Below are 24,567 nucleotides of genomic sequence, written 5' to 3' on the forward strand. Positions count from 1 at the left end.
TGGGGTTGCACAGAGTCAGACACGACTGAAGTGACTTAGCAGCAGCAGCTAACAGTATCTACATTTACACAAAAACATTGTTTCTTTATTCTGTCACCAAATAGCTATAGACCACTTATAACACACAGGCACTACATTCTAGGAAGTAGGAATATAACAGTAAAGAGACACTCTCTTTAACCTCACAGAGCTTTAGTCTACAGAGCAAATGAAAACAAACAGAATATAGTGCAATGGTTGCTATTCATCCACTCAAATATGGACACAGATTGGAGATAACTGCAGGTTCAGTTCCAGACCACTGTAATAAAGCAAATCACATAAATTTACTGGTTTCTCACTGCATATTAAAATTCATGTTTACACTATGTTGTAGTCTATTGAATGTGCAATAGTATTATATCTAAAAAACAATGTACATATCTTAATTTAAAAAAATACTCTGCGCTTAAAAATGCTAACCATCATCTGTATGCTGAAGGCATATAGCCTTCAGCAAGCTGTAATCTTTGTAACAGCAATACCAAAGAGCATTAATTACAGATCACTATGCCAAATAAAATGAAAAAGTTTGAATTATTGCAAGAATTACCAAAATATGACACAGAGACACAGAAGTGAACAGACACTTTCAGAAAAATGATATATTGATAAGACTTGTTCTATGCAGCTTGTCACAAAATTTCAATTTGTAAAAAAAACAAAAATATCTGTGAGGCACAATAAAACGAATTATTCTTGTATTTTAGTGTCTACTGCATGCACTATGCCCCCTGTCAGTTGCCAAAAAAAAAGTCCATATTCTAAAGGGAAGTAGCAAGAATGGAGACAAATACAATTACTGAGACTAATGTAAAATTCTTACCAACAAATGGTACATGAATTACAATGGGAGTGCAGATGAAAGTAGACAGCTTACAGAAATACTTAAGAGCTGGACTACAGAATGGACATTTGTTGGACAAAGCAGGTAAGGAATAGAAATGAAAAATGTCTGTATCCTGGCTAGAGGGTGATGCCATTCAGACTCGGGGGGAATGGAGGAATTAATTTATGGAAAAGTGAATTCAGTTTGGGACTGAATTTGAGTTCAATTTGAGGAGCCTGTAGAAGGACCATTCATGTGGAGATATGCAGAACATGGTTCTGGAGCAGATTACCTAGGCTCGAGACAATTATGAGGATTTAGAGCAATAAATGGTCACTAAACTTCCCATCATTGCCGGATAGTACATAGACTAAAATTTCAAAGGCAAAGTAAAACTCTAAAGAACACAGTGACGGAAAAAACCCCACACTAGAATGTAAGCACCAAGAGGTTGTGGGTTTTTGTCTTCAATGCTACATACCCAAAACAATATATAGTGCATATCAGACATTCAAAAAACATGAAAAAATGGAGAAGCTGCCTGCAATAGGAGAAAAAAACAGAAGAATGTGCTATAATTGAAGCCAAGAGAAGAGAATATTTTAAGAAGGACTGGTTAAACTTGCATAATGGTCATGAAGAAAACCTGTCTATCAAATTCAAGGAACAAAAAGGTTGTACCGGTACATTTTAGTACATGTCAGATTATATCTGACATACACTGCAGTAGGTCAAAAGAAAAAGTGAAGTGCTCATTCATGAAGTCGGGCTTCAAATTTAAGACAACTAGGAGCAACTGTAAAAGGATAAAAAAGAAGATTTTTTCTTTTTTATGTTCTGAAGTTAGAAATGATCTGAGCGTATTTAAATGTTTTGATTTAAAAGAATGAACAGAGCAGGAGCAGCTGAGACTGTATCGAGTATGACACACTGTGGATAAAATCCTATACATGGATAAAATCATACACAAAATGTTAGGCATTTTGATTAAATGCAAAATGTTTTGCTGGATTCGAATTCCTCTTCTAAAGTCTCTCTCAATATTTCTTTTGAGATTAACTTTTTCATTAGAATACCTCATCCTCCAAAAACAAGACCCCAATACAATTCCAACAATAATAAAAGTTCTGAATTCTGGGAGATAAGTATATGGGTGACATTTCACTCGCTATCCTTTTCTGTATTTTTTACTCAAAGTATCAAAATCCCAACAACAAAACTCTGACAAAGGTATAAAGGTGACGTGACGTGCTCAATAGAAAATGTTATTCTACAAATTAGGTTAAGTCATTTTCAACAATTCATCCTCTTTAAAAAATGGATTACTAAATTTCACTGAAAAGCTCCAAGCCCAGTCACTATGAAAAATTACAGAGAAAGATGTTGAAGATGGTTGTTGCTCATGGTATGACTTCTGCAAATAAAACCAGAGGCATAAATCACCATTAATTTCAAGTCAAATAATCACCAAATGGTAACCAGAAGTCCAAGATGATTTTGGCTGCAAAAATAATCCGTCATTTCAGCACTAGGTCCTAAGATTCTCAGTTGTAACTATGTAAGAACCATCCTATGAAGATGTGTGTTCAACTACAAAAAGGGAATTTCTGTCTGTGGTTTGGTTATATGTATAATTAGCTACAAGGCATTCCCAAACAGGCAAAAACCAAGCAATGGTGTCATTTTATTGTTGAAGACATAGGTCTAAGTGAGCAGGTGCAATCTGATCCTCTCAACCATTACCACTTCTGCCTTACCTTCAAGCTGTCCAGTCTCCTACTTTAAGTAAGCCCAAAAGTTCCACAATTTTGCTTTCTTTGTAATCTTTTCAAAATTACTATTTCTCTTGGTTCTACTTTAGCTATACATTTTCATTCTTCCCTGCATGATTTTGCCACTCTAGCCATGTCAGTCTCCTGACTGTCCCCCTCAACTGTCATTGTTATCATTCTGATAACCAGGTCCCTCCTTCCTGAGATACTCTTACATCTCCTTTAATTTAAATCCTACCCATCTTCAAAACCTTCATTACAGTAGCCCTACAAAGATCTTTCTTCTTTAAAAACCTACAGCTCTTGGAGTCTCTACCACAAAACTTAACAGCTTATTTAATATTTAATTATATTCTCTATTTGCTTCGACTTTGTATTCACTGTTTTCCTTACATGAACCACCAGCAGTTATTAATTCTTCTTTTCTATAACTCACCCCATCCCGTCTAGCTCCAATCATTAGTTAAATGACTGACAGAACTCAGATAAATAAAATGGGTAGTATAATAATAGACACTATAATTTCTCTATTGCTCAGTTTTTCCTTAAACTTAATGAGACTAAAATGTCTGTTTCACGTTATAGAAACAACCTTAGTCTATAAAACAACTCTGAAAGGCAAGTAAGAGTATATGTATCTTGACTCATTTGCTTTTTAAAAGTTCCTGTCTAGTGAGGTTCTTTGGAAATTCTTGAAATAAAAGCAAAATTTTACCTCAAAAACTCCTCCCATTTCCCTCCAAAACTACTTTTCTCAACTAGCTGTGTCAATACTACTAAGTATTTCATACTGCTAATATGAAAAGGCTGTATGTTCCTATCATAGTAACATTTTAGAAGGAGCTTGTTGACTACCCTTTTCTGGAACACCTTCTAATTCCAAGAAGACAGTTCACAAAATAAATGTAATGAATATTTCTACTGCTTACACAAATAAATTTAAAGATGTAGAGACTGATACATTTAATACCTAACCTAAACTCAACTGTTCTTTCCAAGTAGCATATTTTACTATAATTCAAAATTTTCATTTATTTTGCTAATAGCTAACAGAATATCTATGTATTTTGTTTTTGCTCTGGTCACTGAGAGATTGCCAGCTTCACTATTTAAACCAACAGAATTTGGACAAGGAAGAACCTCCACTCCCCCATTATAAGACAAAGCTGGTTTAGGAAGCTAGGTAGAGAATTCAGTCTTTTAAGCAGTACACAAGATTCAGCTGGAGACTTAACTCAGACTCTTGATTCAGTAGGCCTGGGATGGGGCCCGTGAATATGCATTTCTAACAAGCTCCTAGGTGATGAGTTATGTGGATGGTCTACCTAAACCAGGTTTATTTCTCTACCTTCCTGTAAACCACCACTGGCTTTTAATTACTTTCTTGTTCTTATAGTGTTAATACACTACAGTGCAGGAGGACATCAAATTCACAAATTTGATATTTGAATCCGGATTCATGGAGATATAACTCTTCTGATGTAGAAATTTTTTAATGATAATTTTTAATATGATACGTTACCATATGTCCCTTATCTAAAGATGAGAAAAACAGAACATAAAACATAATATCCAAAGCACTAAACAAATTCAAAGTTTAAAATATTTACCTTTACTAATCAATCCCTGAGTAATCAACATACTTGTTGCAGCCAAAGGTACAGCTATAGGGGGAAAAGAGAATTTGTCAACATCAATAAAAGGAAAAGATTTTGTCTGAGTTCATTAGGATAAATAGATGTATATCAGTAAAACCAGCTAGAAGTACATTGCAATTAAGATCTTTAAAAGAGATTTCTCCACTTTTAAAAGCTGTGCTATATATAGTCAGGAAACATAAAAAGCATTTTAAATTTAAGAAAACACAACAGATTATTAAACAACATAATTTCAGAACCACCCAGATTTAGGCTCTAAAAAAGCCATTCACTAATATCATCAATTAAAACAACAAAGTAATAGTGACCAAAAGTTACCTCTGAAGTTGAAGGGGGAAAAAAATTAATGATGAGGTAGGCAAGACATATATTACAAACTGCAAAATTCCATGTACCATGCTAAGTGCTTTCAGCACATTATCTCATTTAATTTTACCACATCTTTATAAGCTAGATATTACTATTACCCTTTTAAAGATAAGGAAACTGAAGCTTAGAGACATTAAGTAAATTGTTCAAGATCATACAGCCACTACAATGGCAGATTCCAGATTCCAATTAATTCTGATATCAGATATCAAGTTTTTAAGTTCTGTATTACAGAGTGAACCAATACACAAGATACATTACTTGCCCAAAATCATATGGTAATTGGTACAATTAGAAAGCATGTATTTTAAACACCAATGCTTTCTCTTAAACCAGGGAATTCTGTAAAACTAAATGAAAATGTGACTGACATACATATGCATATTAATGCCGAGTGAAAAATTCAAAACTCTCATAATCTCAAAGGGGCTCATAATTTATGTAACCAGTCTTCCATACCCAAACTGCCCAAAAAAATTTCGATGTTAAGTCTATATCTCTTTTCCAGTTAGGTAGTGTGCAGGAAAGATTTAACACGGCAGCCCTGAGACTGCTTTCCTTACAAAGGCCTGCTTTCAAGGTTGGTCCTTCCCTTACATCTGGGAGGTTGACAGGTAAACTTATATAAAACTTTACCTGGATGATAAGTGGCTCACTATGCCCAAACTACTTGCACAAATACTGTTCATACCAAACACTTCCTTTCCTTCAGGGAGTCTGGAATTTTATTACCTGCTAGGCTGAGGGAGCCTATGTGACCAGATCCCAACAAAAACTGTGGGTGCTAAGTCTCTAATGTGTTACTACAACATGCAACTGGAGAAATTTAGTACATTCCATGTGTGACTCCACTGGGAGAGGACTCGTAGAAGCTTTGTCTCTGGATTTCACCCACTCCTTTACCTTTGCTGATTTTCCTTTGTATCCCTTCTGCTGTAAACTATTTTACATTGAAATAGCTACACATGGCTGCTGCACTGGAGACTGGAGTTCCTGACTGCTGCTGCTGCTGCTGCTAAGTCGCTTCAGTCGTGGCCGACTCTGTGCAACCCTATAGATGGAAGTCCACCAGGCTCCGTTGTCCCTGGGATTCTCCAGGCAAGAACACTAGAGTGGGTTGCCATTTCCTTCACCAATGCGTGAAAGTGAAAAATGAAAGTGAAGTCGCTCAGTCATGTCCGACTCTCAGCGACCCCATGGACTGCAGCCCACCAGGCTCTGCTGTCCATGGGATTTTCCAAGCAAGAGTACTGGAGTGGGGTGCCATTGCCTTCTCCAGAAGTTCCTGACTAGGGGTTGGGTAATGGTCTGTAAAGAGTAACATGGTAAATACTTTAGGTATTGTCTGCCACACAGTCTTTGCCCCAACTAATTTTAAAGCAAAAGCACTGAGACAATATATAAACAAATGAACACACCTATGTTCTAATAAAACTTTATGGATGCAAAAATAGGAATTCCAGCTAAATTTCATGTGTAATGAAAAATTCTTTTGATTTTTTTCAACTATTCAAAAATGTGAAAGTCACCCTTAGCTCCCAGCCATACAAAAACACATTTGGCCCTTAGGCTATAGCTTGCTCAACTATGGTCTAGACTATATATGGGCAATTTAAGAACCAAAGTCATTAAGCATTTGAATTATTAAAATATTTGTAATTAAAGTCCATAATGCTGGAATAGGGCATTAGCTTTGCCATCAGACACAATCTGCAGAAACTCTAAGGCTTAAATCCTTGCTCTATTACTTACTAATGGATTTTACCTCTGCTGGAAAAATGATCTAACGTTGGTTGGTTAGAATGCCTTCATATATTACTTAAGGTTTTTCAAAGGATACTCCTTTAAAATTACAGCATCAGTACAATTTGCAATCACTTTTCTCCTTCAGCTTGGTTCAAGAATTGCAACTTGAAGCACTGAAGAATCATTAAGGATAAAAGGCAATGAGTTAGTTGGCCATCTCTACAAAGGACAATTTCCCCATTTTGCTTTCTTCTTAGGCCAAGATGGCATAATGTAAAGAGCAACAGTCTGGTTAATGAGATTCTAGTACTAGTTCTGCCATTCACCACCGTATCTTTCCATAAATCTTCTAACTTCTTTTCGTGCTATAGAGAGTAACCGAGTAGAACTAAGGTCTCTTTGCAACTCATGCATTGTTACAGAAAAAGAGAATGGAAAATTTAAGAGACTTCAGAGATTATCTAGTCTTCATTCTAGTCAGAGTAAAGAACAAGTCATTTGCTCAAAGCAACCCAGATGGTTTGTTGTGGAATTTGGATCAAAACCCAAGTCTTCTAACTCCCAGGTCAGTGGTCTTTTGCCACCGCACTCCTTGACTTCCACTCCCGAGTCTACTAAATGTTGCTTCAGGCGAATCAGTAAAACTGCTGACCAAATGCTATTTTGTATTACAACCATGATCTCAATCATGTTCAACACAAGAACCCCTAAAATTCCTTTAACTCTTTTCTTACACTAGCAAAATACTTCTCTAAACTCATAATCATTTTCAATTGAAACTTTTCATTCATCACAACAGCACTGACAGCCATTCATAAAACAGCTTAACATATAATAAGTTAAACTGAATTAATCTCCTTAACAATCCCATGTACAGGTTATTATTATCCCCACTTAACAGAGAAGGAAACTGAGGCATACGGAGATCAGGAACTTCTCCAAAATCTCACAGCTAATATATGTTGGAGCTGTAACTTGAATCCAGACAGGTCTCAGAGTCTATGCTCTCTCTTACACAAATCATATACTGTTTTATTAGAAAACCAATACAGATGTATGAAACATCATTCACAAAACCTAGAAAACATGCATGAAACAAATATGAATTCATACACTTTCTCAGCAATTGCAGAGATTGAGAACTGCTGTAACATATAATATACATTAAACTAACCCTAGCACGTAGCTTGTTACATTACCTGTATGTTTGTGCAGACGTAACTAGTTGTACACGTTCTTATCCTTCTAACCCATTCTGCACACTGCTAACTAATAATGTTCCTTTAAAAAAATAACATATCATCCCCTTGGCCCAAGAACTCACAGGCATGTACTAAGTTGCTTCAGTCATGTCTGACTCTTTGCAATCCTATGGACTGTAGCCCGCCAGGCTCCTCTGTCCATGGGATTCTCCAGGCAAGAATACTGGAGTGGGTCACCATGTCCTCCTCCAAGGGATCTTGCCAACCTGGAAACTGAACCTGCGTCTCTTATGTCTCCCGGAGAAGGAAATGGCAACCCACTCCAGTACTCTTGCCTGGAAAATCCTATGGACAGAGGAGCCTGGTAGGCTGCAGTCCACGGGTTCGCTAAGGGTCGGACACGACTGAGCGACTTCACTTTCACTTTTCCCTTTCATGCGTTGGAGAAGGAAATGGCAACCCACTCCAGTGTTCTTGCCTGGAGAATCCCAGGGACGGGGTGCCTGGTGGGCTGCCGTCTGTGGGGTCGCACAGAGTTGGACACGACTGAAGTGACTTAAAAGCTCTTATGTCTCCTGCATTGGCAGGCAGGTTCTTTACCACTAGCACCTCCTGGAAAGCCCCCAAGAACACTTAATAGGTAATAAATCAAACCTTTAACTCCTTGGTATTATATTTATTTTCCACCCCCAACAAAAGACCTCTGCTCCAATTCCTTCAGACTCAAGGCTCCAGAAGAGAGCAAGTTATTAGAGAGTCTGCCTTTGTACACTATTTTGTTCATTTAAATGCTCCCCCACCATACTTCATTTACCTGAAGTTCTACTGGTTAAGTTTCATTTGTTTAATAAAGCCTTTTATATAGCTAAATCAATTCCAACTAATTTATCTTTTTAATCCTATTGCTGTTATGCACTTAGTCTTTCTCAAGGTGTCTCATGAGTTAGTTTTGTCTCAAGTACATCATAAAACTACTTCAGGATAAAGACTGTCTCATAAAACATATTCCAAGCATAGCACCTTACACACTATATGCACAAATACCAAGCTGACTGATGAAAATGTACATCTTTTTAAATTACTTGTCACCCCCTCCTTTTTTAAAATCCCACCTTATTTTTTTTTTTGCTAGAATTACCTTATCTGAAAGGACTGCAGTGACTTCTTGAAGAAACATGGTTCTATTCAAAAGAAAATTATGTTTTGTGTTGTTTTCACCATTCACTGTACTTGAAAAATAAAATCTTTATGTATAAGATCTCTAGTCAGAAATCAAGAGCTGTAGTGTAATAACACCTCACATCAATAAAACAGAAACTAACCAATTTTTATCCTACAGCAGTTAAAAGTTTAAGGGGTAGAATCATGAACTCTTTCAGAGAGACATGGCTTCAACTCCAGACACCACTGCTTACCAGCTGCGGAACACCAGATAGTATCTTTAACATCTCTAAACCTCAATTTCTTCATCCGTAAAGTGAGGGTAATAGTTATCAACCTTATTGTGTTATTTTTATATAACCCATGTACACTCAGTAAATGCTATTACTATTGTCAACAAAAATACTTCACGATCTTGAAAAAAGAAATTATTACTTTAAAATGCATACAATTCTGATCATTTCATGACGTATACAAAGGTCAAATGACTATGGAGGACACTTGAAACTAACATCATACATAAATTATATTTCAATTTTAAATGCTTAAATAAAATGTGCACAACTTTATTTCCTTAACCAACCTCTTTTAGCAATAACCATGCCAAAGTCAAAAAGCTGCCCATTCTTTCTATGTGAAGTCATTATAATTTCAGATATTAAACATCACATTTTGTTCCTAAGAAAATTTAACTTACATCTGAACCAGAAGCTTTCATCATTGCACTCTGCAAAGACTCTTCTTTCTTCCTCGGTTGGAATGTAATCAGCCCCTATGTCTTTTTACCAAGGAAAATCAGTAAAATGTTAAACATCCACGAAGAAAAACTAAGTCTAAAAAATTACCTTAAACATTAACAAAACATAATTTTTTTTAAATAAAGTAATGGAATAAGTGGATTGTAAACTTTTAACAAACTTTGACTTCAAATATAAAGTTAGTGCCAGTATTCTACCAACTATGTAGTCAAGATTGGCTACAAAATGGGCTGGGTCTAGTGCAAAATTAAAATTTGGGACCCTTTGTTCAAATTACTAAGAATTTAACGATGCCAAGAGTAGACCATTAATGTGTCCATGTGCAACTGCAAAGGTCACACAGCCATGAAGCCAGCCCAGGGGCTACTGTTATTCAAGGCAATGAAAATTTCTCTACATAAAAAGTGCTTTCAATTATAAATAATTTAACTGATAGTTACGGGGAATTGGTCTTGGAACTTCCGCATTTGGCTCTCGAAAATCAGCCCTCCCATTCATCTTTCCTGCACCAAAAACATTTATGAAAAGCATTAGAAATGACTGCAACTGGCCAAAATAAATCAAGATATAATGTAGCAAAATTACTAGTCTACATTGCAACCAGTCAACAAACATTTACAAAACACAACTACATCTAGAGTACTTGAAAAGTTGCCTAAAAAAGTCACAAACCTATTACTATTTTAGAACGATTCGTTAGGTCCTGTAATTGAAGAAGAATAGATACTTTACAATTATTTATCAGCTGGTTATATCAAGATACAAAAGGTTATCGATTTTTTAAAAAGACTTATTTTTCCTTCTGAAGCTGGTTTATTTCACATTATCCTGTGTTAGGATCCTCTCCAAAACATATGCCCAACGATTAAGATAATTCACCAAAATAGAGAAGGAAATCCCAAGTCATTTCTGGGCTTACAATTTTAAAAAATGAAATAATCACCAGGAAACATACAATCTCTTCTACAAAGCAGTACTTCCAAAAAAAAAAAACTGAAATAACAAGGACGTCATTTTGTTCTCCCTGTGGTGGGAAGCTAACAGCACATTCTGTATCCTCTTTCCTCCCTCCCCAAATGGAGACCTAGAAAAATAAACGAGATACACAAAATGCATAGCATTTCAAAAACATGCACTTTATTATTTTTAACACATGCCTCCGGATTTAAGAGATCAACAGATTAGACAACTACCTATTTTACACAATGTTCACATAGGATAGTCTTTATTCTCATCTTATTCAGTAAGTTGTCACTGAGGGCCTTCTATTAATTCATGTCAAACTCTGGACTAAGGAAAGAATAGAGTAAATCAACGCATGGATGGATGGAGGTTCCTTAATAAACTACGTGTATTCTAAAACAACCGTAAAAGAAAACACTGAAATCCTCTTCTCACAACAGCATCCTACCTAGAAAGAGTCAGGTTTGACAAAACTCCTTTTAACAAAACCATTTTAATCTCCTGCTCCCAAAGAATAAAACAACCGTCGATTCCTGCACCCCATCCCCCACCAACTGCGTCTCCCACCTCCAACACCTACACACATCCGTCAGTACCAATTTCTCCCATGCACACCCCCAGACACGCTCCCTCACCAGCCCTGGTCACCGGCACCCAGGAGCCCGAGGCCCAAAGCGCGATCGGCCCACCCTCGCAGGAGGGAAAAATGGCGGAAAGCGCAGGGGAGCGGCCGGCCGCACAGAGATGGTGAGTGGGTAGGTGGGGGGCGGAACGGGGCTTTCTGCGTCATTTCACCCACCTCCCGACGACGACGGCAGCGGGCGGTGGCGCGGCGAGCCCGGTCGACCAGGGACAGAAGGCCCGGAGGGGACTCGAGTATGGTGGAGGGGGGAGGGGAAGGCGGGAGGCGAGCGGGACTGCAGTGGGGTTGGGGGTGGGGAGCGGTCAACAACACGACCGCCAAGAAGTCACCCAGATACGGACTCAAAATGACCGCGACCCGGAAGCAGTGGTGACCTACGGAAGGAAATGACGTCAAGACCTCCCTGCGGAGCCTGCAGGCGAGCAGCCTCAGAATGGACGCGAACTCCTGCGTCTGTCTGCGTTGTCCGCCTTGGCTTGTTCCTGCAGCATTCCCCTCCACCGCCGGCCGCGGCGCTCACGAGCTCACGTTCCACCGCTGCGGACCCGAGCCCCGCCCACCTCCTCCCTGCATCCCGCGGGAGGAGGCTAAGGTTTAGGCTGCTGTGACGCACCGCTGTAATCTTCCAGTGACTAGCAAACAGGAACGTTCTGGAACCCCGTTTTATCCTCTGTTGAGAGTTGGCTACTTAGCTTTCTCTGCTTTTAGGCTTTACATAGTGCATTTCTTCCTTTGGGCCTCTAGGCTAAGTAGTAGCAAATATAATTATTAAACGTGCACTTGGCTGATACTTTTGAGCCTAACTTCTGACTAGTTCTAGAAACCTCAGGCAAGGTACATTCCAGCTCTCTTCTCTGCTGAAAAATGGAAATACGACCTACTTCATAGGGTTGTTGGGTTTGAAACGACGCACTTAAACGAGGCTTAAGCCTTCCAAGTTCTCTAGTAATGGAAGTTTGAGGGCGGGGCTCATGACTTTTCAACCACTGTTCATTCATTTCACTATACAAATATTTATTGAGAGCCAGCTACTGAAAGTTACTGGTGATTAAGAAGTGAACAGTCAGCCCTGTCCGTTTAACTCCTGAAAGCCTCTCAGATCGCTTTTATTTCTTACTGAGCCCAACTGTGACTATCCGCATTCCATCTTTTTTCACTGCCTCCATTTTATTCTCCCACAGACATATTTGGGAGACAGTCTGTGGTGATCCATCTAAAATTCAATCCTGTGGTTCATTCCTTAGAGCCTTTGATACCATGCACAGAATATCGGGCCCTTTCATGGCTTGGCCTCGGTCCTCTTGAGCCTCACTTTCTTCTATTCTAGTGTTCACTGTAAGAAACTCCTTTGCACTCACAGTTCCCTGTATGCTTTGCCCCTGACACAGTCATCCTTCCTGCCTTGTCAACACTATTGATAGTTCAAACTCCTGCTTTTACATTATCCTTTGCAAAGACGTCCCTGAAATACACCCTGAGGATTAATAACTCCTTAGTACCTCTTTGTGCAAAATTCTGTCACTATAATATTGTTCTGCCACTGTTGTGATCTTTTTGCTCATTTCTGTCACTATTGCAGAGCTTCTCTCAGACTGAGAACTTGGCTTATAAATCGTTATACTCCCAAATCTATCCTTAAGGTCATCAGTATTAAAAATCAATATTCATCTTGCTCCTAGAACATGGTAGTCTGGTTCTGGGTTTGGGGCCTTTGCAATCATTGGTCCTTCTTTTACAACTACTGTTACTTTTTCAATAACATTGTTCCTCCAGATGATCACATGACTTCTTGTTTGTGATTGCACCTGATGTCATCATATCAAAGAAACCTTCCATGATCACACAATTAAAATAGCTCCCCAGTCACTCTCCATGTTACTCTATTTATTATTTTCATACCATTCATCATGACCTAAACAATTATTTGTCTATTCTCTGCTCTCTCTCTCTCTCCTTGCCTCTCTCCAACACCTCACTAAGAGGAAATATCCATAATGGTAGGAGCCTGTCTGGTGTCAAAAATGATTAGCACATAGTATGAAATTCTTAAGTGAATTTGAGTGCATTTTTATAAAAGAAGAAACAAAAATAGGAAAATTAGAAGACACACTGAGTGAGCTTAACGTTAAAACACAATCTGCTCTTTGCTTTCTGAATAAATTGTAAGAGTACAGAACATAATTTTACCATATTCTTTATATTTATTGAGCCAGGCCTAACACTTGGCACATGATAGATATTGATGAGTGTATTTTCTGTTGCCCACATATTTCTCAGCAATCAAGTTAACTGAAAACTTGGATTTCTATTGAAGAAAGGGTATGGTACTCTTTCTGTGGGAAAAGATGATAAAATTCTAAACATTCAAGGTAAATTGGCATTTTCTCTTCTGTCATTTAGAGGTTAATGAGTCCATTGGTAATGCAACAATCTAAGAATTTAAACATAGATTGGGTAGACGCCAAAGACTTACTGAAAGTCGATTCACCTTTTGACTTCTCTCTCTTTTTTTAAATTATTGAAATATAGTTGATTTACAATACTATGCCAGTTTCAATGTACAGCAAAGTGACTTATATAGTTATATATACTATTTTTTTCAGATTATTTTCCATTATAATATCGACTGAAAAAAAATGTACAGCGTAAAAGTTGAGAATTATATTTTAGTCGGTGGACCTGCTGAGGACATCAAGCCCAGGAGACAGCCTCTCAGATAGCTCTAAGGGACTGCTCCAAAAAGTTCAGGGAGGAGCCAGGATATACAATATAGGAGTTTTGCAACAAAAACCAGGTAGTCGGAACATCAGAAGATTACTGTTGGTTAAAGAATACCAGACATCTCAAGTTAATGATTTTAGTATTTTTCTATGTATAGAAAGATGCAAGAGTCATTGAGATCATTTCCTTAACATGCACCTTAGCTATCTAGAGCCAATGTCCTGTCCTTTCTCATCCCGAGTCCCCTCATTGTACACCACTGGGGATGGCTGCAGTGGCTGAGGGCTTGGCATCCAGCAGCCCTTTTGTCTCCATCTTCAGTTCCCTTAGGCTTATGGTTGTGGGCTGTGGTAGTAGCCGGTGGCTTGATGGCCACATTATTCTCAATATGACAGGCAACATTTTTTAATCCACAATAGGTTATTACAAGATATTGAATATAGTTCTCTGTACTGTACAGAAAATTCTCGTTATCTATTTTATGTACAGTAGTTTGTGTCCGTTTATCTCATACTCCAAATTTATCCCTTGTACTCCCTTTCCCCTTTGGTAACCCTAAGCTAGTTTTCTATATCTGTGAGTTTGTTTTCGTCTTGTATATAGACTTATTTGTAATATTTTTAGATTCACATGGAAGTGATACCGTATAGTATTTGGTATCAGTCAGTCTTTCTCTGACTTACTCACTAAATATGATATTCTCTAGGTCCATCCATGTTGCTGCAAATGGCAATATTTTCATTCTTTTTTATGACTGGGTAATATTCCATTGTATATGTATGCAATATTCTTAAGTCAATTTGTTGATGGGCACTTGGGTTGTTTCCATGTTTTGGTTATTATAATTAGTGCTGCCATGAACATTAGAGTGTATACGTGTTTTTGAATTAGAGTTTTTGTCTTTTCTTCATATTTACGCAAGAGTGGGATTCCTGGATCATATGCTTAATTTTTTTTTTTTTAAATGAATCTTCATACTGTTTTTTATGGAGGCTGCACCAATTTAAATTCCCACCAACAGTGTTCAGTTCAGTCACTCAGTCACATCCGACTCTTTGCGACCCCACGGACTGCAGCATGCCAGGCCTCCCTGTCCATCACCAACTCCTGGAGTCTACTCAAACTCCTGTCCATTGAGTCGGTGATGCCATCCAGCCATCTCATCCTCTGTTGTCCCCATCTCCTGCCTTCAATCTTTCCCAGCATCAGGGTCTTTTCCGATGAGTCAGCTGTTCGCATCAGGTGGCCAAAGTATTGGAGTTTCAGCTTCAACATCAGTCCTTCCAATGAACATTCAGGACTGATTTCCTTTAGGATGGACTGGTTGGATCTCCTTGCAGTCTAAGGGACTCTGAAGAGTCTCTTCCAACACCACAGTTCAAAAGCATCAATTCTTCGGCACTCAGCTTTCTTTATAGTCCAAGTCTCACATCTATACATGACTACTGGAAAAACCATAGCCTTGACTAGATGGACCTTTGTCAGCAAAGTAGTGTCTCTGCTTTTTAATAAGCTGTCTAGGTTGGTCATAACTTTCCTTCCAAGGAGCAAGCATCTTTTAATTTCATGGCTGCAGTCACCATCTGCAGTGATTTTGGAGCCCCCCAAAATAAAGTCTTCCACTGTTTCTCCATCTATTTGCCATGAAGTGATGGGACTGGATGCCATGAAGTGATGGGACTGGATGCCATCATCTTTGCTTTCTGAATGTTGAGCTTTAAGCCAGCTTTTTCACTCTCCTCTTTCACTTTCATCAAGAGGCTCTTTAGTTCTTTTTCACTTTCTGCTATAAGGGTGGTGTCATCTGCATATCTGAGGTTATTGATATTTCTCCCGGCAATCTTGATTCCAGCTTGTGCTTCATCCAGCCCAGCATTTCTCACAATGTACTCTGCATATAAGTTAAATAAGCAGGGTGACAATATACAGCCTTGACATACTTCTTTTCCTATTTGGAACCAGTGTGTTGTTTCATGTCCAGTTCTAACTGTTGCTTTCTGACCTGCATACAGATTTCTCAAGAGGCAGGTCAGGTGGTCTGGTAGTCCCATCTCTTTCAGAATTTTCCACAGTTTATTGTGATCCACACAGTCAAAGGCTTTGGCATAGTCAATAAAGCAAACATAGATGTTCTTCTGGAACTCTCTTGCTTTTTTGGTGATCCATCAGATGTTGGCAATTTGATCTCTGGATCCTCTGCCTTTTCTAAAACCAGCTTGAACATCTGGAAGTTGACAGTTCATGTACTGTTGAAGCCTGGCTTGGAGAATTTTGAGCATTACTTTGCTAGAGTGTCAGATGAGTGCAATTGTGCGGTAGTTTGAACATTCTTTGGCATAGCCTTTCTTTGGGATTGGAATGAAAACGGACATTTTCCAGTCCTGTGGCCACTGCTGAGTTTTCCAAATTTGCTGGTATATTGAGTGCAGCACTTTCACAGCATCATCTTTCAGGATTTGAAAGAGCTCAAGTGGAATTCCATCACCTCCACTAGCTTTGTTTGTAATGATGCTTCCTAAGGTCCACTTGACTTCACATTCCAGGATGTCTGGCTCCAGGTGAGTGATCACACCATTGTGATTATCTGGGTCATGAGGATCCTTTTTGTACAGTTCTGTGTATTCTTGCCACCTCTTCTTAATATCTTCTGCTTCTGTTAGGTCCATACCATTTCTGTCCTTTATCAAGCCCATCTTTGCATGAAATGTTCCCTTGGTATCTCTAATTTTCTTGAAGAGATCTCGATTCTTTCCATTCTGCTGTTCTCCTCTATTTCTTTGCACTGATCACTGAGAAAGGCTTTCTTATCTCTCCTTGCTATTCTTTGGAACTCTGCATTCAACTGGGTATATCTTTCCTTTTCTTCTTTGCCTTTCACTTCTCTTCTTTTCACAGCTATTTGTAAGGCCTCCTCAGACAGCCATTTTGCTTTTTTGCATTTCTTTTTGTTGGGGATGGTCTTGATACCTGTCTCCTGTACAATGTCACGAACTTCCGTCCATAGTTCATCAGACACCCTGTCTATCAGATCTAGTCCCTTAAATCTATTTCTCACTTGCACTGTATAATCATTAGGGATTTGATTTAGGTCATACCTGAAAGATCTAGTGGTTTTCCCTGCTTTCTTCAATTTAAGTCTGAATTTGGCAATAAGGAGTTCATGATCTGAGCCATAGTCAGCTCCTGGTCTTGTTTTTGCTGACTGACCAATACACTGACCTATAGTGTAAGAGAGGTTTTATTTTCTCTACACCCTCTTCAGCATTTGTTATTTGTAGATTTTTTGATGGTGACCATTCTGACTGGTGTGATATGATACCTCACTGTGGTTTTGATTTGCATTTCTCTAATAGTTAGCAGTGTTGAGCACCTATATTATCTGATAGATCTCATACGTTGCTTTCTTTTTTTTTTTTATTTGTCTTTCTGTATGCTCTTCCGACTCAGTGGTTTCCATTATTCTATCTTCCAGATCACTTATTCATTCTTCTGTGTCACTTAGTCAGCTATTCGTTGCTTCTAGAATTGTTTGAGGATGGAAAGAGGTAGCTGGGAGGTTGCTGTCCATATGGTCAGAACCCAGTTTACTTCATGAGCCTCGGGAGTAAAGTCTAAATGTATCTGTGTATAGGATCCACTATAGTCTTCAGACTTTCATCAATGTGCAGCACTTTTTGAAGACCCTCCAAAAAGCAGGCTTCCCAGCGGGATGTGAATTCACTGGTACTTTGGCAGCTTGCTTTAAAGAAGCATAATTTTAGACAAAGGAAGTTTCAAGACAATTTATCCCCACCTCTTCCTTGCAAACAGGTCACTGTTCCTCAGTCTCTTCTATGGAGAGACCTTGCATCTGCCACTGTATAAATGTCTTCAAGAGCTGGGTGGAAGGTAGAAATCTTGGAGTCTTAGCATGCATCTGAACTTAGGCATGGACATATATTCCTGGGTGTATTTTGTGTTTGTTTTCCCTCTGACACCAGGGGCTTCCCTGATGGTAAATAATCTGCCTACGGAGTGGAAGACCCAGGTTCAATCCCTGGGTCTGGAAGATCCCCTGGTGAAGGGAATGACAACCCACTCCAGTATTCTTGCCTGGAGAATTTCATGGACAGAGTAGCCTGGGGGCTGCACTCCATGGGGTCACAAAGAATCCGATACAACTGAGCCACTAACACTATACTTCCCTCTAACAGCAGAAGAGATGAAGAAGAATATCAATAAAATCAGGGGCCCAAGTTTCTGTATTAATGTGAACCTAAGAGGAAAGGGTCAGTTAGTATTACTGAGATCCCAAATCATATTAAATTATCAGAAAGCGCCTAGTAAAGGGCCCAGCATTTAGTTTATATGCAATGAATATGAGTTTGTTTTTACTTAAAAATTTGAAGTACTTGAAAGGAATTTGAAAAAAAAAAAAAGAGAGGGATAAGCATACAGGTGATGTAGCCTAGACTATTAATTCCTGGTTACCAATCATAAATAGTTAAAATTTAAAAAAAGTTTATTTTTAAGGGCAATATGGGACTTCCAGTGGTGAAATAGTCTAGTACTAACCAATGGTGTTTGGTAGTACTAAACAGTAGTACTAACCAATGCTTATAAATTCCAACTATATTAGTTCTTTGTTCTTTCATCTCTACTTCCAGTCTCCTGAGTATTGTGTTCAAACATGAATCTACTTTGTTGTAACTCTACAGAGAGTCAATTCTTTGTCAAAGGTTAAAAAAGGAGAATTTTTTCCATATCTAGGTGATTTTTTCTTTTATAGAAAATCTTTTCACTACAATGAATATTTTTAAACAAAGACATTCTGAATAGCCATCCCTGCTTTTCTTTCTTGTATGACCCTTCCTTTTGCAGGCAGAAGCAGGAGTGGGGGGTTGGGAGGGGCAAACCTTGACAGGAAGTGACCCTTGCCGTAGAGCTCCTCATGCTGTCAATCAACCAGAGAACCATCTGTCTTACTTTAGATTTCAGAAGCCATCTTGCACATCTGCTGTGCCTTTTCTAATGTCACTTATAGAACCCACTAAAAGCTGTTAGATGGATTAGGGGAGCCAGAATGCAGCTGCATGTAGCTGATTTTGAAGTTTTGAATCTGGGTTCCACTCAGAAATTTCAGCTTTGAAGTTATTTTCTTGTAAGATTAGAACCATAAAGGGAATAATTCACTTCATCGTAGTAACTCCTAGGAGAGTGGGCCTTAAACTTCTTTTAAAGTTGAAATATATATATATATATGTATATATATTTATATGTAATTAACTCCCATAAAATGCTTAAGATTCAGGCCAACTGTAAATATTTAAATAATTACTCATGAATTCTTTTAAGAAAAAATATTACATGAAAAAAAAAATATTTTTAAAACTTTGATTCAAGAGCCAAGGAGTTTCTGATACGGAAGCAAGTTTGAGGTCTAGAAATGTAAAGTATTAACAGTGTCAGACCAGTTTCACTGTATCAACCTCAAATTGGCCAAAAAGCAAATACAAGTATTTACTTTTCCATCTATGCAGGAAATGAGAACTTTCACATTCTTATAATGTTAAAACACAGAATTTTGCAAGTTTACTGACCCAGAATATTAAACCTTAGGAAATTAGTCCTGGCTGCATGCTTATATATTCTGAAAATTTTGTTCAATGCTTTTCTCAGTCTTAGCTCCTGTAGTATTTTCAAATGCCTTTTTGATAATACTTTCACTACCACATTGTTTGTTTACCTATTTCACCCACAGTACTAATTCATGCTAGAAAAGATTGTGTCCCTCTATGTTTCTATCAACAATATCATGCATACTAGGCTCTTTTAAAATAGTTAAATGAAAAGTCATTTATATATGTAACAGAATATATGTTCTGATATTTCTTTAAAGGACCTTTAAGAGATGCAGTGAGAAATCTCAGGCTCTTATCACATCTGCCAGCCTACCTGCATCTGTGCCCATATAGTCTGTCTTTCCTCCTGTTACTGTGCATCTTTTGCCTGTGATTTTGTCCAAGACCCATCCTACACTTGTAAGGTGGATCTCATTTTCTCTAATCTACTCCAAGTCATCCTTTCAGCAGTTCTTCTCACTCTCTCCCACATCATTGACTTCCCTTTACTGTTGGAATATTCCCACCAGCTTATAAACAAGCTATAATTCTCATACCTTTAACAACAATAACTGCCCCCCCAAACTTCCCTTGAACCCACATCCTATTTATTTGCTCTTTTATGTAAAAACTTGAAAGAATTTCTGTACTTCCTAAATTCAACTCCTCTTCTCCCAGTTTCAAGCATGTTTTTTCCTTTACTCTTCCACTTACAAAGGCCCTTGTAAAAAGTCCCCATGACCTGCATGTTACTATTCTGATTTTTCAATTCTCAATTCTTGTATTACTTGACCTATTCCAGGAAAAGCATTTGACACAATTGATCATTCCTTATTTAAACATTTTCTTCACTTGATTCTAAAATTTCCCACTTTTCCATTCTTCTTAAAATCTTACTGGCCAGTGTTTTTTTGCTGATTCCTCCTCCTCTCTGTCTTCTAAATTTTGGGGTGCCCTTGGATTTAGAGTTTGGACATCTCTGCGGACACTTTATTGTTAATCTCATACAATTTTGAGGTTTAAATAACATTTGTGCCCTGATAACTCCCAAATTTAGTTTTCCAGTACAGACCCTTCTTCTGGAACTCCAGACTCATATACCTGTCTCTCTCTATACTTAATAGGCATCACAGACTTTGCACATCCCAAACCAAATTTATGATCTCCAACTCCACAACAGAAAAAAATTAACCTCTTATTTTCAATCTTCCCCATTTCACTTGGAGGCAATTCCTCTTTCTAATTGGGCTAACATCGTTGGAGGCATCCTGTCCTTGACTCCTTTTTTGTCTCACACCCTACATACACTCACATGGTAAATCCTTTTGGCTCTCTCTTCCAGTCATATCACCATAATCTGATTCCTTTTCACTAGACCCACTGCTACTACTCTGGTCCATGTCATCATCTCTTGCCTAAATTATTGCTCAAGTCCCCTAACTGCTCTCTCTGCCTTGTCTCAGTTTACTCTTAACATAGCAGCCACACTGATCTTGTTAAAATCCAAGTCAGATACTCACTCCTCTTCTCAGAACCCTCCAATGGCTTCCCAATGTTCTCCAATAAATGACAAAGTCCTTATGATGGCTAATAAGACCTTGCAGTCTTTCTTTGCTTCCCTTCTGACCTTTTTTTTTTTTTTGAGGGGGGCCATACCTTGTGGCTTGCAGGATCTCAATTCCCCAAATACAGCTTGAATTTGGCAGTAAAAGCCTAGAATCCTAACCTCTAGGCCATCAGAGAACTCCTGACCTCATATTCTGCTGCCCTTCCCCTTCTAACTACACTACAGCAACACTGCTTTTGCATTTTCTCAAATATGCAAAGCAGATACTCATCTTGGGGACTATGTAATTGTTTCCTCCTCTGAATGGGATATCTGAGTGCCCTAGGATATCAACCTCTCATCTACTTAAGATCTTTGCTGAGCCTGCATCTTCTCAATGAACCTTTCTTGATCATCCTATTTAAAAAATGAAATGCTTCTCTTCCTTCTCTCCCATCAGCATCACTTGTCTGTCACTAGCATTTCCCATTCCCTCTCTGATTCCCTGTCTACTGCCACCTGACATGTTTTACTTATGCCTTTCTGTCTCCAGGTAAGCACTATGTGGGCAGAATTTTAATTTTTTCACTGATGTGTCCCTTGTGCTTAGAATAGTGCCTGACATAAGTGCTCAACTAATATTTGTTAAAAGACAGATTGAATAAAAGATTTATAGTCATTAATGAGTATATATGATATGGGAGGGACCGGATAAAGAGCACAGAGGTTAAAAAAACAAAACAAGACATAAACAAAGTCAAACATAAACACAGCCTCTGCTGTTAAAAAGCTAAGTTCATCAATGGAGATAATAATAATAACTGATAGCTGTTAAGCACTTACTTTGTGTCAGGCAGTGTTCTAAGAATTTTATGTGTCATATCATTTAATTCTCAAGACAAAATAGGAGATGACTTATTAAAATAATACTTTTACAAACAAAGTGACCAAAGCACAGAGACTAAGTAGGTTAGTGTCATAGAGCTGTAACTAGTGATACCAGGACTCAGATCTATACACTCTGACTCTGGAATCCAAATGCTTAACTACTTATGTGTACAGTTCATAATGCAGTTACTATTGTAGCTAAGGGGATCCTATAGCATCATAGGGAACAAGGTTTTTGCAAGAGGTGATTTTGAGAGACAAATGAGTTAGCTAAAGAAAGAACAAAAGAAAGGGTGCTCAAAGAGTAAAGTGCAGCGTATGCACCTACAGGTGAGAGTGTGGGTTGCTTTGAACATCTCCAAAATAATCATATTAGTCATAGCAGAGAAGAAGTAGTAGAGAGAAAGTGTTCAGAGTCATAGAGACCATACCATGAGGGGCCTCATATGTTATAGAAAGGACTTCCTATTTTATCCTAACGGCAATAGGGAAGGCATAGATGGATTTGAAACAAGGGAATGAACACAGGATCAGATTTGAATTTCAGAAAAATCACTATCAGCTGTGTAGTTAACAGATTAAATTAAAGGCAAGGAGGGGACTTACCTGGTGGTCCAGGGGTTAAGATTTTGCCTTCCTTTGAAGGGGGTGCAGGTTCTATCCCTGGTGGGGGAGTTAAGATCCCACATGCCTCAAGGTGAAAAAACCAAAACATGAAACAGAAGCAATATTGTAACAGTCAATAAAGACTTTAAAAATGGTCCACATCAAAAAAAATCTTAAAAAAAAAAAGACAAGAAGAACAGCTACATCAATTAAGGCTATTTTATTCCAAAAAAGAAAAGATGAAAGCCTGAACTAATATGGTTGAAGTGCTAACAAAGACAGGAGAACAGATTTCAGGAATAATGAAGATGTATAATCAAAAGGACATTGTTACTGAGGAGGACAGTTAAAGGGAAAGAGGACAGGATTCTGGAACCACTGGCTGACAGAGAGTCAGGGGCCTCATGTGTCAAAGGACTTTCTATTGGAGGGGGGCATTTTGATTGTTGGGATGAATTCTGAATGTGAGGATTTTACAGTATCTACAGGATACCCAAGTGGAGGGCTGTCATGGTCAATTAGGTATGTCGATCTGGAGCCAAGGAAAAGGCCTAAGCTAGAGCTGTCAGGCCATCAGTGGAGCTGATGTTACAGTAGTGAATGGGTAAGGTGAATGCTGGGCAATACCAGCATGCCAAGCACTGATTCCCAGTCTGAGGACTTTGAGCATCAGATCACCCCAGGAGGATTTAAAAACACAGATTCTCTGGAATTTGTTTTCAGTCCGCAAACTGACTGAATCAGAATCTTCAGAGATGGGACTGAGGGATTTCTAGATTTTTGAAAGCACTCAGTTGATGCTGCTCTAGCTAGCCTGCAGCTTGCAAAGAAGCAACCAGGAGCCAGTGGTTTAAATGATGGTTAAGAGTCCAAGAAGTATTACTTGAAAGAAGAAGCAAGAAGAGGTAACCACTATAAATAATACCTAACATTTGTTGTGCCCTCACTATTATAAGGCAGGCACTGTTCTAAATATTTTAGTGCAATATCGTGTGAAATTCTCAAAACAACCCTATAGGTCATAGGTACTATTACTATTCTTGCTTCGTAAATGAGGGATTTGAGGCACGGAGAAGTTGAGTTATTCAGTGTCACATAGCTAGTAAGTCATAGAGGGAGGATTTGAATCTAGCCAGTGCTCTTAATTTTAAAGTCCTTACAAATGACCTGGAGACTTATTAAAAAACAGATTCTGCTTGAACGAGTCTGAGATGGAAACTGAGATTCTGTTTGTGCAACAAACCACTCTCAGGTGAAGCCAGGTCTGCTTATCTTAAGATCGTCTTTGAATAGCAAGGGTCTACCACACCGCTGGGTCTCAAGTTGGTTACCTATTAGAATCACTTAGTCAGATTTATAAAAGGAATGAGTCCAGGTCCTGCCCCAAACTAATTCAAGTGGAATTTTCGGGTGCGGGATCTGGACATGAAAGACACTGGGGGTGGGGCATTAAAAGTTACAGAAATTAATTTTAAGAATGGGGGTGGGGTGGGGTGGGGTGGAGGGAGTGATGATACTGGACCGTCTACTAAAAAGTGAGATCAGTCAAATCAATCTAATCCTGAGTATCTGTGGTCTAATTTTAAAAAAAGCCACAACTTGAAATGATTTTTTAAAACATATTCTAAATCTAAAGAGTCTTTCTGAGTGAAGATAAAGAAAATTATAAAGGCAATTTAGAGAAAGGTTGAAAACCAACAAAGTATAAAATCCATTCCCAAAGCTGATGAAGAAAATGTTCTAATGAAAGCAATAAAAATTGATTATGTTTTCCCAAGTTTAACTGACAAATGTGAAAGCCAGACATGAAACTGTGAATGAATAAAATGCACATGGTTCTAGTTTTAAAAAACAGGGACATCATCTTTTCTAGAGATCATTAATTTATAAAACCAGCATAAAATGTATAAATCCACATACCCATGCAATAAAAAAATTAAATTGCTCACTACTAAAATTTAAATGATGTAATTTCTCCTAAATAACTGCAAACTAAACATACATGGATACATAGACAAACTTTAAAAAGAGAAAGGGAGAGTTCTGATAAATCTTATGTGACATGT

The 24,567-nt window shown here is 38.2% G+C and overlaps 1 protein-coding gene across 12 annotated transcripts in view; it reads right to left on the reverse strand.

The window, feature by feature from the left end:
* Positions 1-24,567, reverse strand: part of OCIAD1 (OCIA domain containing 1) — a 51,885-nt gene that overhangs the window by 11,563 nt on the left and 15,755 nt on the right. For 4 of the 12 annotated variants that reach the window (XR_014082162.1, XM_081590484.1, XM_081590471.1 and 1 more), the window contains exons 1-4: positions 11,297-11,483; positions 9,975-10,037; positions 9,474-9,554; positions 4,251-4,304 (exon numbers count right to left, since the gene is read on the reverse strand). Coding sequence is in view for 11 of the 12 variants with exons in the window: in XM_081590484.1 (XP_081446610.1) it covers positions 4,251-4,304; positions 9,474-9,554; positions 9,975-10,032 (193 nt within the window). In the remaining variant the exon portion in view is untranslated. Of the gene's footprint in view, positions 1-4,250; positions 4,305-9,473; positions 9,555-9,974; positions 10,038-11,132; positions 11,216-11,296; positions 11,484-11,518; positions 11,710-22,501; positions 22,587-24,567 lie in introns of those variants that run through there. The other 8 variants (XM_081590492.1, XM_081590476.1, XM_081590502.1 and 5 more) reach the window with 3 other exon arrangements.

This window comes from Giraffa tippelskirchi, chromosome 1 (genome assembly GCF_054371585.1).
Source record: "Giraffa tippelskirchi isolate mGirTip1 chromosome 1, T2T-mGirTip1v1.2.pri, whole genome shotgun sequence".
Lineage (NCBI taxonomy): Eukaryota > Metazoa > Chordata > Mammalia > Artiodactyla > Giraffidae > Giraffa > Giraffa tippelskirchi.